This window comes from Primulina eburnea, chromosome 16 (assembly GCF_022965805.1).
Source record: "Primulina eburnea isolate SZY01 chromosome 16, ASM2296580v1, whole genome shotgun sequence".
NCBI classification, from domain to species: Eukaryota; Viridiplantae; Streptophyta; class Magnoliopsida; order Lamiales; family Gesneriaceae; genus Primulina; species Primulina eburnea.
Window position 1 is genome coordinate 9,339,958 of NC_133116.1, and position 15,085 is coordinate 9,355,042.

Sequence of the window (15,085 nt, forward strand, 5' to 3'; positions counted from 1 at the left end):
GTTAAGTGACTAAAATGATTTCATTTGTGTGTTTGCAGATATTTATATTAATCCTCGCGGAAGTTGAAGAGTCACTTGACTATTCACCTCCTGTATGAATATCAAGAGTCATCTGTCATTCCCTCAGATCTCAAATCTTCGCATTTAATATTGGTTTATTTCCATTAATTTATGCGGAATATTGTTGTATTATGACTGATATTTCTGTGCCATTTCAAAAACAGAAGGAGACTTTTCCTTTCGATAAAACAATGCGTCTACTGGATTTTGTCAAAAGTGTTGGAAATATTTCAGTACTTTAACACTTCCAGTAGATATTATCATAAAACGACAAATCTTCTTCTAATTTGTTTTAGTAACCACTTTGGACAGCCCGTCTTTTATTGACTTTTAAAATCTTTTAATATTTAAAATCATTGGCTCAAATGCCACTCATCTTTTAACTTTTCAAAATCTCACCGTAAACATATTGACACGTGTCCTTATGTTTACACTGACGGTTGTACATTTTGAACTTAACCGCCTCTTCTCTTTCATTTCACTTTTATGATTTCAGACTATTGCATACTTGCTATTGCTTTCTCTCGCATTCCTTCTACTACACAATCTACTTCGAACCCTTTTCAATTGGAGAGAATGACTGGAGCTTATACACTCAATGCTTACCAAGTCAACTTTGCGTTCGTTCTAACAATTAAGGATGAAAACCTTGTTAAAATGTTCGAGACCATTGAGAAATCTGGTCTTCAAAAATTTCTGGAAGCACCGACAATCATTTACAAGACCAGCCTCTTGGATTTCTATGCCAAAGCAACCATTGAGAATGAAAAGATCAAATACTCTCAGGGAGATGCATTCATAACCATTGATGCTGCAATTATGGGATCAACTTTCTTTCTTCCATTCTCAGGTAATTTTGAATGTTCGATTATTACTAAGGAGGAGATGTCTACTGCTCTTACATCTTTCTCAGCTTCTGGAGAAGAACTCTCTCCCTCTTGCTTTAAGAAGCTTCTAAAAATGGATACTCACCGATATTTCCGCGAAGGCTATTCTGGTCAAGGTTGGCACTTTTAATAGATTGACCAAGGAAAAGGTTCAAGTGATGATGGCCATCACTTCTGAAGCCAAAGTGGATTGGAGTCGCTCCCTGTTCAAAATCATGAAGGACATGATTTTAAGGAAAGGTACTGGTTTTGTTGTTCAAATCAGCAAAATGTTGAAGGATGTTGGTTTTCCACTCACATCCGAACATCATGGTTCATATCTCACCATGGACGATGATGACAACGTACTGGATTTAAGGCCAAAGCCATATGTGGCTGAATTTGTTGCCCTCAAGAAAGATATTTGTGATGTTCAAACTGAGGCTCCAGCACCTCAGAATAAAGTAAAGGAAGAGAACTTTTGCCTTGACTGATTCAGATAAAACCATATCTAAAGAATCTCTTGCTCCCACCAAAGCCTCTCTCACAGCCACTCCGACCAAAAATAAACCCAAAACCACCATCCGCATCAAAAAGACAGCAACCATTGCTGATCTTGATACTATCCCGTTGAGACCAGTCTTTCCAACAGTCATCTCGACCAAACTAGTATCTATCCCCCTCCTCAAAACCAGTAGTCATCCCTACTGCAACCACTTCCACTTCTTTTCAGACCCTCAGAACCTCATTTGGAGTTGTTATTAGAGAACCTGTTGCAGGGTCTTCTACTTTTAGACCTGTGCAACCTGTCTCTGCATCAGACAAAGGCAAAGAAAAACTCTTTGAAGAACCGAAAGATATTGGCGCCAAGTCATTAGTTCAAACAACGTTTGATCTTCACATGGATGAAATAGAGAAATATGTCGGTGGGGACATTATCTTCTTCGATGATTGGCTCAAGGTTAGAGTTTTCCACCCCATCACATATTTAGGAACTCCAATTTTTACCGAAAAGTTGTGAAAAATGAAAAGCATATCTTTGCTTCTGCTAAGACAAAAAATGTGATTGAGACAATTAACAAAAGAGTTACATTCTTGATCAGCTCAAGCGTCAAAAGCTGGATTATGTTTTGAAGACTTTAAATTCTAATTTTGATTATGTGAATCCTACTGCTATTCAAGATCAAGATGTAATACAACTTTTGTCTGATCAGTTGAGATTGATGAATAAGCAACTTCTTACTCAAAAACAAGTTTTTGCCCAACCCTTGCAGTACAGAGTAGGCCTTGTCCTATACATTCTAAAGATTAAGCCAGTTGAGCAAAGGACTACAGCTCCTTCTGAAGCCAAATTCTACAGTACTCCTGCATCTCCGACATTGCATTCTAAATCTTCTTCACTTATCTTTGTTCATGACTTACCGTCTGTTGATGAAGTCATTTAGTGGATTGTTCATGCTGCTACTGCACCAGAAGATTCTCAGGTTGATGATATGGTTCCAGAAGGACATCTAGAAGCCCAACCAATAGTACAATCAATGAAAGAATCAGATGATGCTCCTTCATCTTCACTGCCAGATTTGGATAAATTTTTTGCTGAACATCAAGCATAAATGGAAGCTTTGGTGGAGGTCCCATCTGAATCAAATCCAGTTGTTGAGCCCATGGAAATAATTGAAACAGATACTGGTTCGCACCAACCAGAAGAAAGAGCAGCACTTGAACAATCTACTGCTACAGAAGAAACTTTTGCAGAACCAACAACAGCTCCCTCTTCTGCTCAACCAGAAGCTGTTCCCTCCTCTGCAGTGATTATCCCTCCGTCTGATTCAGCTGCTCACATTGCTCATATTGCATAAATCAGGCAACATATTCAAGAAAGATCTGAATCCCCACAAGAACAGTTTGACCTTGAATTTGAGATAGATGTTCTTAAAAGAACTCTTGACAATCTATCGGAGATTGTAGAACAGTTTTCTCGAGAACATGCTGGTGAAGCTAGTGCTACCAAGCTCTATCGTGACCACATTTCTAAAGAGGTCACTCGCATGGCGGAGTCTTTGGCCAAGGTCTATGTTGAAACCAGTTTATTCAGGAAATCTTTTTTCACAAGTCAGAGTAACATCTTGATCGGTCAAGCTGAGATCATTAAAACTGTCTCTGATCATGATTCGTCTATTCTCTCAGTCTCTAACAAAGTTGCAGCTATGGATTCGAAACTTGAACTTATTGATACCAAGATTGAGTCCCAATCTCAATCTCTTCAGGCGCTTAATGAAAGAGTTTTGAATCAAGCACCATATTTGGAGATGCTGAATAATGGAATTCTTACTCTTATTGACCGAGTGGATGACTTACTCACTCGAACTAAGACTAATGATGCCAAAAAAGGGGAATCAGAAGGTAGAACTGGAGAAGGCAGAACTGGAGATGGCAAACATCATGCATAATATTCTTTCAGAAATCAAGATCCTCAGGACGAGGAAACTTTGTTAAGAGATATTGGAACCATTGTTTAAACTATTTTGTTTATTTACTTATCAATTATCTTGTTAATAACTTTATCTGATTTATGTTATAACTGTTGTTCTTTATCTTTACTAACATTTATGTTTTGGCATCACAACAAAGGTGGAAATTGTTAGACTTAATTTAATTGTGGTGATGAAAGTCAAACCATTAGGACGTGATAGTAATATCAGAAGATGGTATAAAATCAGAAGCACTCGTATCGATAAACAGTACAGTACTTATCGAGTACTGAACGGCTTGTAAAAGCAGAAGCAAAATTAGCTTAAGCAGAAGAACTTAACGTCTTTTGTTTGAACAATACAAGTCTTAAATGTTACCGTTACTTTACCTAGTACTAGTATTAATTACACCATTTAATGATGTACGAAGTCATTTAACATCCCTTACTAGTTTTGGTATAGACAAAGACTGATTATTCTGAAGCTATTTGCATGACCATTTTTCGGTGATAAAGCTGATTTACTCAGAGTCAAAGAAGTCGTTTTGTTTATAGACGTTGATTCAAGGTTTCTATATATAAAAAGATCAATCATATATAGACAACAATGATTATTATTATCATTAAACACATTCTCTATCCAACGTTGTTTTGAGCAATCAAGAACTACTATTATCCTCAAGCTCAATATACAGAAAACAACACACTCTTTATTAGGGATGGCAATTTTCTCCGAACCCGTTGGAGAATCCGATACCCGACCCGAATAGAAATGGGTATGGAGAGATTTTTAGACCCGATTAAATAATTGGGTAATCGGGTATGGGGATTTTCGGGTTTGGGTATGGAGGCGGGTTTGATATAATCCGACCCACACCGACCCGAATACCCGTTTAAATTAAATATATATATATATATATATGTATATATATATATATAGTAATTATTTATTTATATTAAAGATTCATCTTCTCAAATACAAGTAAATCATACATTTATAGTAATTATATTTATTTATATTAAAGATTCATCTTCTCAAATTCAAGTAAATCGATACTTTTTCTTTTCTTTTCTCTTTCGCTTTCACTTTTACGTTTCAAGGTTTTACCGTTATTTTATTTTTCATTCAATTTTTCATCTTCTCCATTGATAAGTTTATTCCATGTTTGACTTCAAAAATCGAAAAATATTTTATTTTTGTGGAATTGCGTACTTTTATTCAACTAATATAAACTATTTTTAATATTTTGTTATTTTTCTATAAAATTTATTTTGCAAATTTTTATCATTAATAATTTTTCATATTGTTCATTTAAATAATTTTTTAAATATTCATAACTTCATTGAAACAATTTAAATTTGAAAAAATTCAATTGTATATGATAATAAGGTATTTGGGTAGGGTATGAGTATCCGATAATCCGATGGGTATAAGGATGGGGATGAAATTCAATACCCGATGGATATGGGGATGGGTATGAGGATGAATTTAATAAATGAGTATGGGGATGTATGTATGAAATCCGACCCATACCCTACCCATTGCCATCCCTACTCTTTATAGAAAATATCCGATTTTCTGAGATCACTTTGTGAGTTGTTACTTCATCTCTTCACAAGTTATTTACTTTACTATATCTTATTGGGAAGAGTTTTGTAATCCGGAAAAGAGCCTTTTCCAAAAACTTGTTGTGTTCATTATTTTGTGTTGTGAAACTAAGAGTTTCAGTAGATGTAGGGTAAGTCCTACTGAAGTGGGTGTGTACAAGAGTTGTACTGTAATAACCAAAGTCTTTAGTGATAGCTTCTGGAAGCAGAAGAAGGAGAGACGTAGAAGATTTCATTTTCGAACTTCCAGAAACAACTAATGTCTACTGTATACTGTTTTATTGTTTTCACCCTCATACCATCATATCATTTCTGCATTTATTATTGTGATCTGCTGGATATATATTCGAACAAGATAAGCTATAATCTCTAGCACCTTTGCAAAAACGTTTAACAAATGAACGAGTTTATTCACCCCTGCTATAAATTCTATATAGATCACCAACAGGATGTTACAGAATCTATGAAAGAATGTGGAAGATTTAATTCGTGCCGAAGTGTTAGTAGTTGCTTTCACAGGAAAATTTACTTTAACATAGGGCGTCCTGCTAGGAAACATATTGGCAGGGAGCAAATCATCTTTAGCAACGTTCTTCATAATGAATTAATATGCGGGTTTTCAAGGAGATATTGGATACATGCTAATCATTGTATCCCATCTGCAATGCATCAATTGTTATTGGTTTGGAAAAATGATGTGGAAATTGTAAAGGCGGACGCGTATCCTTTCAATCTAGCACTAGATTAATTTAAGTATGATATTATGATGGTGTATTTGGTCCTACGAAGTTTTGTTGCAATATTTTGCTAACTGCAAGTATACGATATCAAGTTTTAGTACTCGATTAAGCACACATATCGTTCTCACGTGAAGTGAAATTTAATAACATATTTGTCACGTCCCGGGACGGGAGTTGGTTGACACATGCGTTGCTCTCAAATTTACATGCGAAAACAACCAGCCTCGGAGTACAGAATTCAGAAACCAGTCTTTTATTCATAATACAAAATAAATCAATTGTCTGTTACAACTCGAATACTGATGTTTTACAGCGGAAATGTAAAACCAGACATAACAGTGTCTTAACAGATACAGCAGAATTAACATAAAAATAAACTGAGAACAATAATCTTCTTCACCAGCGTTCATTGAGCCCACGAAAAAGCTGGTACAATTCCGCTCGCGCGCGGCTCCTCGTGCACTATAAACTTTCATTTATAGTATCTAAATAAATTTGATTAGGCTATAATTAACGGTCAATCCAAGAGTTTCACATCGTTTACATTGTAAGTCATATTTTTATTTTCCGTTGTTTCAAAGTTTGTGTCGTTCGGCACCTGACAAACGCTCGCACGCCACAAAATTTCATGTCAAACAAAGTCTATTGTAAGTCGTGTTTTTAGAATTGTCATTTTGGTTATTTCACATGGATGATGCTATTTTTTTTTTTTAAAACATGACAAGACCTGAATTTAGACCTAATATTTTGAGGGCCCAAAATAATATAATTCCTTTATAGACTAGGTTTTTATCGTCCATTTTTTTTTTTTTTTTTTTGTACCAATCTATAAATCATCAACTTTAACCTTTCAAACAAATTTATAGAGTTAATAAATTTTTTTGGGTCTAATTTATTATTTTTTTGTCCAATTTATACACTAGTATTTTAACTCTCCAATCATAGTTATTTCCTTCTACCGTGGCACTTTTTTCTCATGATTATTTTTTACATTGTGATATATTACAATTTCATTTTTTTTAAAAAAAGAAGATAATTTAATTCGTGACTCCATTTTTGCTTCTTGTCTTTATTAATATAAGATCTAAAAATTCTTTAATTTTTTGTTCTGTTATTTTTTTTTTTTTTTCTCATAATCCTCATAATTTTGTAATAAATTTATTTTAAATTTTCTTTTTGAGATAGATTATGTATGTTATTGACTAAGGCAAAAAAAAAAGTTAGTGAACATTAACTTTGTAATTTTAGTTAATATTTTGCTATATAGTTTTGAACATCATATCTTATTTGATATTTTAGTTTACATTTTATATATTTTTTTTTTCTAAAAAATATTAAGTAGGAGATCTCATTTTTTAAGTTCGACTGGTGAGTAAATATTTGTTAATGGAGACTTTGTCTTCCCTAACATTTTTGTGGTTATCTGGCATGTGTCTGATGTGTTTTTTGGAGTTTTTTTTATGTGCTCGTTTTCAAATTGAAGGATTTTAATTACCTAATAACTTTGTAAGGTTTGTAATCAATTTTAATATTTTATAAAGTCTTTAATTTTAAAAACAATAGGTCAAATAATTTTATTAAACTTCACTCCTGGAATTATCATGTTACTAAGTAACAAAAAAAATTGATTAAAATTGTAAATAAGCTAAATTGATTGGCGTAATATAGTCAATATAGATGGGGGGAAACAAAAACAAAAGAGGACAAAAAATAAATGAAGAAAAAAATTGCCATACAAACGAAAACAAAAAGGAAAAAATAAATAAATGGTAAAATGAAAAGAAAAAACAAACAAATAAAGGTCATACCAAGATACTACATTTTGAACATTTTTATCTCATTCAATATTTATATCAAATTTTACAAAATATCAGAGTCGCTAATCATTTTGTCATATATATATATATATATATATATATATATATATATATATGTATCGCGACGCAAACGATGTCTAAAGGTGGGTATTTGTTGGATAATTAAAGTTTCAGTGAATTAACAAAAAAGAAACCAAGCGGCGCTGATCGAACTTTAAATAACTAAGGGTTAAAAATCAGCAAGGTTCAAGAAAGGATCTTTGGAACTTAAAGTAATTTCAGCAAGACTGTCATTTGTATCAAAATTTTTGAAGGTTGTTGAATGTGGATAAGATAATAAAAGAAGACCCCATCGAATCCACAAGCCAACAAGACTCAGAGTTTCCAGCATTGAAAAGTTTATCCGCAGGCTAAACGGTTTGGTTTCGAACATGATTCTAGTGATTGTTTATATTGCAGTGTTTTTGTAATATATCAGCAACCAAAACTTATCCTGTAAGCGGTTGAAGAATCGGTTGAAACAACTACAAGTTGTTGGATAAGGGTGAAGGTTGAAGGCTTGCACTGATCACCAACATACATTCTGAAAAAGAGGCAGGTATAAAGGGCCAAGTCATGCAAGGATGAAATTGCGATCATTCACCAGAAAGGAAATCGAACAAGGAGCATGAAGCCATTCACAAAAGACACGAGAGCTTTTCTTTGAAATCCATAGGAGAGAAAGGCTGTGGATTGAGTGGTGTAATTGTATTTGAAACTTGTTCATTTGTATATCGTTTTGAGTATTAGTGGAAACACCTCCCGTGGATGTAGATCTTTTGATCGAACCACGTAAACCCTGCGTGTCATTCTTCATCCTTATTTGATGTTGATTCAAAGCATACGATTATCATTCTCATTTGCGTTCAATCGTGAACTCAATACACAAAGTTGATTCAAGTTTTAATCGAGAGAAAATACAACAACTGGTATCAGAGCCAGGTTCTTGGCTGTTAAGGAATTCGAAGATGGGCTCCAAGATTGAGGTCGATCGTTTCGATGGATCAGGGGACTTTTCTCTGTGGCGAAGAAGAATGCATGCTGTTCTTGTTCAGCAGAAAGTCGCGAAGGCACTTGGCGGTGAGAAATCTCTACCAGAAAATCTAACCGCTGATCAGAAAATGGACATCATGGAGACAGCATTCAGTTCACTCACTCTTCACCTGAGTGATAAAGTATTACGGGAAGTCGCCTCAGAGAAAACAGCCGCAGGAATCTGGGCGAAACTTGAATATCTATACATGACAAAATCGTTGCAAGATAGGATATATCTTAAAGGTAAATTCTTCGCCTTCAAGATGAATGATTCAAAATCCATTACTGAAAATCTTGATGAATATAATAAACTCATTCTTGATCTGGAAAACCTTGAAATCGAAATAAAGGAAGAAGATAAGTCAATCATTCTCCTAAATGCACTTCCTAGCACTTATTCGGTATTAGTGGATACAATGAAATATGCAAAGGAGAACATGGTATTTGATGAAATCCTGAAGGTCTTGAAAGCAAAAGAATATCAAAGATTAGCAGAAAAAGACCTCGAGGAAGTAGGAGACAGCTTGTACACAAAGGGAAAATACGAGAGAAAGGGAAACATCAACAAAAAGAAATCCAAATTCAACCCCAAGTACAAGAAACTGAAATGTTTCATTTGTCACAAACAAGGCCACTTCAAGAAAAATTGTCCAGATCGATTTAAAATTGGTGACAAAAGAAATGAACATGGAGAAGCATCTGTTGCACAAGATGGCTATGAAAGCGCAGAAGTTCTGTGCATAGGAGACTGTCAAACAGGTCAAGAGTGGATCCTAGATAGTGGATGTTCCTTCCATATGTCACCAAACAGAAACTGGTTTGAAACCTTTGAAGAAATAAAAGGTGGTCAAGTAATTCTTGGCAACAATAAGACATGCCAAGTCCAGGGCATTGGCACAATAAGACTTGTCATGCAAAACCAGACTGAACTTACTTTACAAGGAGTGAGATATGTTCCTGAGTTGAAGAGAAATCTGATCTCACTAGGAAGTCTTGATCAGCTTGGATATACATTCAAGGCTCAAGATGGAAAAATGACAGTATACAAAGGCTCACTTACAGTCATGAAGGGTACTAGATCAAATGGTCTTTACACTCTCCATGGGGGGACACACGTTGGAACTGTCAGTGCAGCTGAGCAAAGCCGTGACGATCCAATGATGTGGCATTTGCGTCTAGCCCACATAAGTGATAGAGGACTACAAGAACTCCAAAAACAAGGACTTCTTGGAAAGATATCACTAAGGAAGCTTGAATTTTGTGAGGACTGTATAAAAGGCAAATCTACAAGGGTGAGATTCAGCAAAGGAACACATGTATCCTCTGCTCCTCTGGATTATGTACATTCTGACCTCTGGGGACCATCAAGGACTCTGTCAAATGGAGGGGGAAGATACTTCATGTCTATAATTGATGATTACTCTCGGAGGGTATGGATATATATCCTGAAAAACAAAAATGAAGCATTTGAAAGATTCAAACAGTGGCTGGTTTTGGTTGAGAACCAGTCAAATAAAAGACTAAAGAAACTCAGAACAGACAATGGCTTAGAGTTTTGCTCAAAAGAATTCAAGGACTTCTGCAAACACAAAGGTATATCAAGGCACTACACTGTCCCATACACCCCTCAACAAAATGGACTGGCCGAGTGAATGAATAGAACCATCCTTGAGAGGGTAAGATGCATATTGGCTCACTCAGGAGTTCCAAAGAGTTTCTGGGCAGAAGCAGCAACCACGGTGTGTTATCTAATCAACAAGTCCCCCTCTGTCCCATTAGGATTCTTAACACCCATGGAAAAGTGGACTCATGAACCGCCTCTTCTGGATGAACTAAGAGCATTTGGATGTGCAGCATATGCACATGTAAAGCAAGGAAAGCTGGAACCAAGAGCAATCAAATGTATCTTTCTAGGATATCCTGAAGGTGTCAAAGGCTACAAACTTTGGTCTATAGAACCAGGAAACCAAAGGACTATAATCAGCCGAGATGTTACTTTCAAGGAAGACTTTTTTCCTTACAAAGATGCAGCTCAAACTGATGAGCCCTCAGCAAGACAAGGCTATCCAAATAATACAAAGTTTGAGGTGGAGCTATCAGACAATCCCCAATGGGGTTCAACTGATGACACATCAGTTGACACTAAATTAGAAAGTCCTTTACATGACACAGATAATCTGGAGCACTATCAACTGGCAAGGGACAGAAGCAGGAGGGTGATTAAACCACCAAAAAGGTTAGGACATGCAGACCTTGTCTCCTATGCATTCTCAGTTGCATCACAAATAGGTGATGATGACCCAGCAAACTTAAAAGAAGCCATGAGCTCTGATGATAAGGAAAATTGGTACCAAGCAATGAAGATGGAAATGGATTCCTTGGAAAAGAATGATACCTGGAAATTGGTGTCAAAACTAAACAATCAAAGAATAGTTGGATGTAAATAGATATTCAAAAGAAAGGAAGGTATACCTGGAGTTGTAAAACCAAGGTACAAGGCTAGACTTGTTGCCAAGGGATTCTCTTAGGTAGAAGGGATAGACTTTCAAGAAGTTTTTTCGCCTGTGGTCAAACATAGATCGATAAGGACTGTATTGTCTCTAGCAGCAAAAGAAGACATGGAGCTTGAACAATTAGATGTGACTACAGCTTTCCTCCATGGTGATCTTGAGGAAAAGATATACATGTCACAACCACCTATGTTTGAAGTCAAAGAGAAACCCCAACTTGTATGTCTGTTAAAGAAATCTCTCTATGGCCTTAAACAAGCACCGAGGCAATGGTACAAACGGTTCGATGACTTCATGATAAGCCATAATTTTACAAGAAACAACTATGACTGGTGTGTATATCACAAGACTCTGAAAGGTGCAAGTACAATGTTCCTATTGCTCTATGTGGATGACATGATAATTGCGTGTTCAGACATGAAGGAAATCTTAGCACTAAAGGCAGACCTAAGTAGCGAATTCGAGATGAAAGATCTTGGACAAGCTAAAAGGGTCCTTGGCATGGAAATCAAAAGAAATAGACAGTCGAAGGAATTGACCTTAATGCAACAAGGATACGTGCTAAAAGTGCTAAATAGATTTGAGATGTTAGATGCCAAACCAGTGACTGGTCCAATGGCATTACATTTCAAACTATCAACGCAACAAGCACCAAACTCAGAAGAGGATAAAGAATACATGGAAAAGGTTCCTTATGCCAGTGCAGTAGGTAGCTTAATGTACCTAATGGTCTGCACTAGACCTGACCTTGCTTATGCAGTAAGTCTGGTAAGTAGATTTATGGCAAATCCTGGTAAAGAACACTGGAAATCAGTTAAATGGATCTTAAGGTATCTTAAAGGTACAACAGACACTGGTCTAACCTTCAAAGATCCAAGAGAACATGACAACTTGATAACAGGGTACGTAGACTCAGATTATGCTGGGAGTATAGACACACGGAGGTCTCTAACAGGCTATATATTCACCATCAACGGCACAGCAGTATGTTGGAAAGCTAACTTACAATCGGTTGTAGCACTCTCAACCACAGAAGCTGAATACGTGGCTGTCACTGAAGCATTCAAAGAAGCAAAGTGGATGAAAAGTTTCATGGAAGAACTTGGATACAAGCAAAAGACAGTGACAGTGTTCTGTGACAACCAGAGCGCCATACATCTCTCAAAGCATCAAGTTTTCCATGAGAGAACAAAGCATATAGATGTAAGGCTACATTTTGTGCGGAATGAGATTGAGACTGGAGATATTCAAGTTCTTAAAATCAGCACAAATGACAACCCGGCTGACATGTGTACCAAGGTCATAGGGACAAATAAATTTGAGAAATGCAAAGATCTGGTCAATGTGACCAGATGCAAGCTGCCTTAAGACAACAAGACAGGAGGAGGTGCGTACACTAAAATTCTTGATTGCAGATAAGGTGGAGAATTGTAATATATCAGCAACCAAAACTTATCCTGTAAGCGGTTGAAGAATCGGTTGAAACAACTACAAGTTGTTGGATAAGGGTGAAGGTTGAAGGCTTGCACTGATCACCAACATACATTCTGAAAAAGAGGCAGGTATAAAGGGCCGAGTCATGCAAGGATGAAATTGCGATCATTCACCAGAAAGGAAATCGAACAAGGAGCATGAAGCCATTCACAAAAGACACGAGAGCTTTTCTTTGAAATCCATAGGAGAGAAAGGCTGTGGATTGAGTGGTGTAATTGTATTTGAAACTTGTTCATTTGTATATCGTTTTGAGTATTAGTGGAAACACCTCCCGTGGATGTAGATCTTTTGATCGAACCACGTAAACCCTGCGTGTCATTCTTCATCCTTATTTGCTGTTGATTCAAAGCATACGATTATCATTCTCATTTGCGTTCAATCGTGAACTCAATACACAAAGTTGATTCAAGTTTTAACCGAGAGAAAATACAACAGTTTTGTTTCCTGAATTATTTCACACAATGGCAATCTCTTTGTTTGGATTTATGCCGCCATAATGCCACCATGCATGATGCATCCTTAGTAGACCTATAATTTGCATTCTTACTTTTCATTTTGCTTGATTAAATTCTGTCATGTAGCCGGAATGATCATGCATGTGCGTGCCGTCACTTTTCTTTAGTCTGACTAACAAAAACAGTATATCCTGATATTTTTATGTCGTTTGTATAATTTTCTGGCTCCCAGTCTATGACAGAATTCTTGTTCCAATTGCCTGGAAAAGAGAGAGGATTCTCAGAGTTGCAAAGAATGGGCATTGTCCTTTTTCTTTTAGTCTTCTGCATGTCCGCTGCTGCTATAGTGGAAATTTGGAGATTGGACCTGGCCCAATCACTCTGGTTGGTGGACGAGCCTGTTCCAGTACCAATAAGCATCTTCTGGCAAGTGCCTCAGAATTTTCTATTAGGGGCAGCTGAAGTTTTCACATTTATCGGGCAACTCGAGTTCTTCTATGACCAATCTCCAGATGCCATGCGCAGTTTGTGCAGTGCCTTTGCGCTCTTCACAACTTCCTTAGGCAATTACCTCATGAGCTCTTTTGTTCTGACCATTGTCACATGGATTCCAGATAATCTGAACAAGGGTCATCTTGATTATTTATTTTGGCTCCTGGCTGGACTCAGCCTACTTAACCTGGTGATCCATGTCTTCTGCTCCAAAAATTTTAAAATCGAATATGGTGACATGAGATGAAATGATATTTTACTGGAAACTACACAGTACAGAAGAACATGATTATTGTTTGTATTTGCTCTTTATATACTTTTAGAAAACGTTCTTCCACTATTTAAAATCTTTGAAGAAATCGGTTCATAGTTTCCTTTAGATGCATTATGTACAGAGTGTTAGTCCTTTCACAGTTTTTTTTTTTTTTTGACAGTTTGATGATACATGAATAATCGGTTTGTAACGAATCTAAGGGCATGTTCAATGATTGAGGAATTTCGTTGATAACTTCATAGTATGGACAATGTTGATAGATAATATCGTAGTGGAGATGATTTTATTCAATAATTTGTTATTTTATTCAATAGTTTTTATATATTCAATAATTTGTTATTTTATTCAATAGTTTTTATTCAATTTAATAAATTGATATTTCAAAAACAAATAAATAAAACATAATTTCAAAAATATAATTACATGTAAATAAATTTTAAAACATAATTAAAAACTACAAATAATTAGAAAAAATATATAATTTGCAAATTTACACGCAATTTTTTTTTTTAAAAAAAACATGCAATTAAAAAATTATAAATAATGAATTGAATCGTTTACGAAGAAATTTTTCTTGTATCTTCGTATAATACTCATGTTGAACGTAACTCGGGTTTGGATCGTTAACTTTTTTTTCCCTATGATCAGATTTTCTTGTTATATGCTGCCCTTGAAAAGAAAAGAGATGTAACAAGAAATCTGATCATAGGGAAAACATGCCCTTGAAAAGGAAGATGCGAAGATTTATCACTTCCTTTCAATATGTTGCTCAATTTTTGCTATATGCTGAGCAATCTTCGCATCTTCCTTTTCATAGTATTGTGTCTCTTATTTTATTTTTTTTCATTTTTTGAGCAAATCTACAACATTTCAAGTTTTCGATCCTTCTCTTTTCACGACCTTTTTGAAGGCCTTCCTTCCCACTCGTCTAATGGTTTTGCTCAATTTCTGCACGACGTCTCTTTCATCGATGATGGCGGTATCTGAGGGTGTAAAGATTCATCATTAATATTCTTAAGTTTCTTGGTAGAATTCATTGAAATCCATTTGAATTTTTCGAATGACCATATCTATCATTTTGGTTGCTCTCTCGGCATCAACCAAGCTTTCTCATCAAATCATGGAATCCCATAATTTTGCTCGAATATTGTTTGAGCAATATTTTTTGTGAAGGGAAATAATTTCCATATTAAATTGATTAATTTCCCTAATATTATCTTTTCCT

At 35.6% G+C, this 15,085-nt stretch overlaps 1 protein-coding gene across 1 annotated transcript; it reads left to right on the forward strand.

Moving 5' to 3' along the window:
* Window positions 1–13,329: 13,329 nt before the first annotated feature.
* Window positions 13,330–13,833, forward strand: LOC140815997 (protein NRT1/ PTR FAMILY 8.3-like). Its single transcript, XM_073175064.1, has one exon. It carries the CDS (start codon window positions 13,330–13,332, stop codon window positions 13,831–13,833), a length of 504 nt encoding a protein of 167 aa, XP_073031165.1.
* Window positions 13,834–15,085: the final 1,252 nt, after the last annotated feature.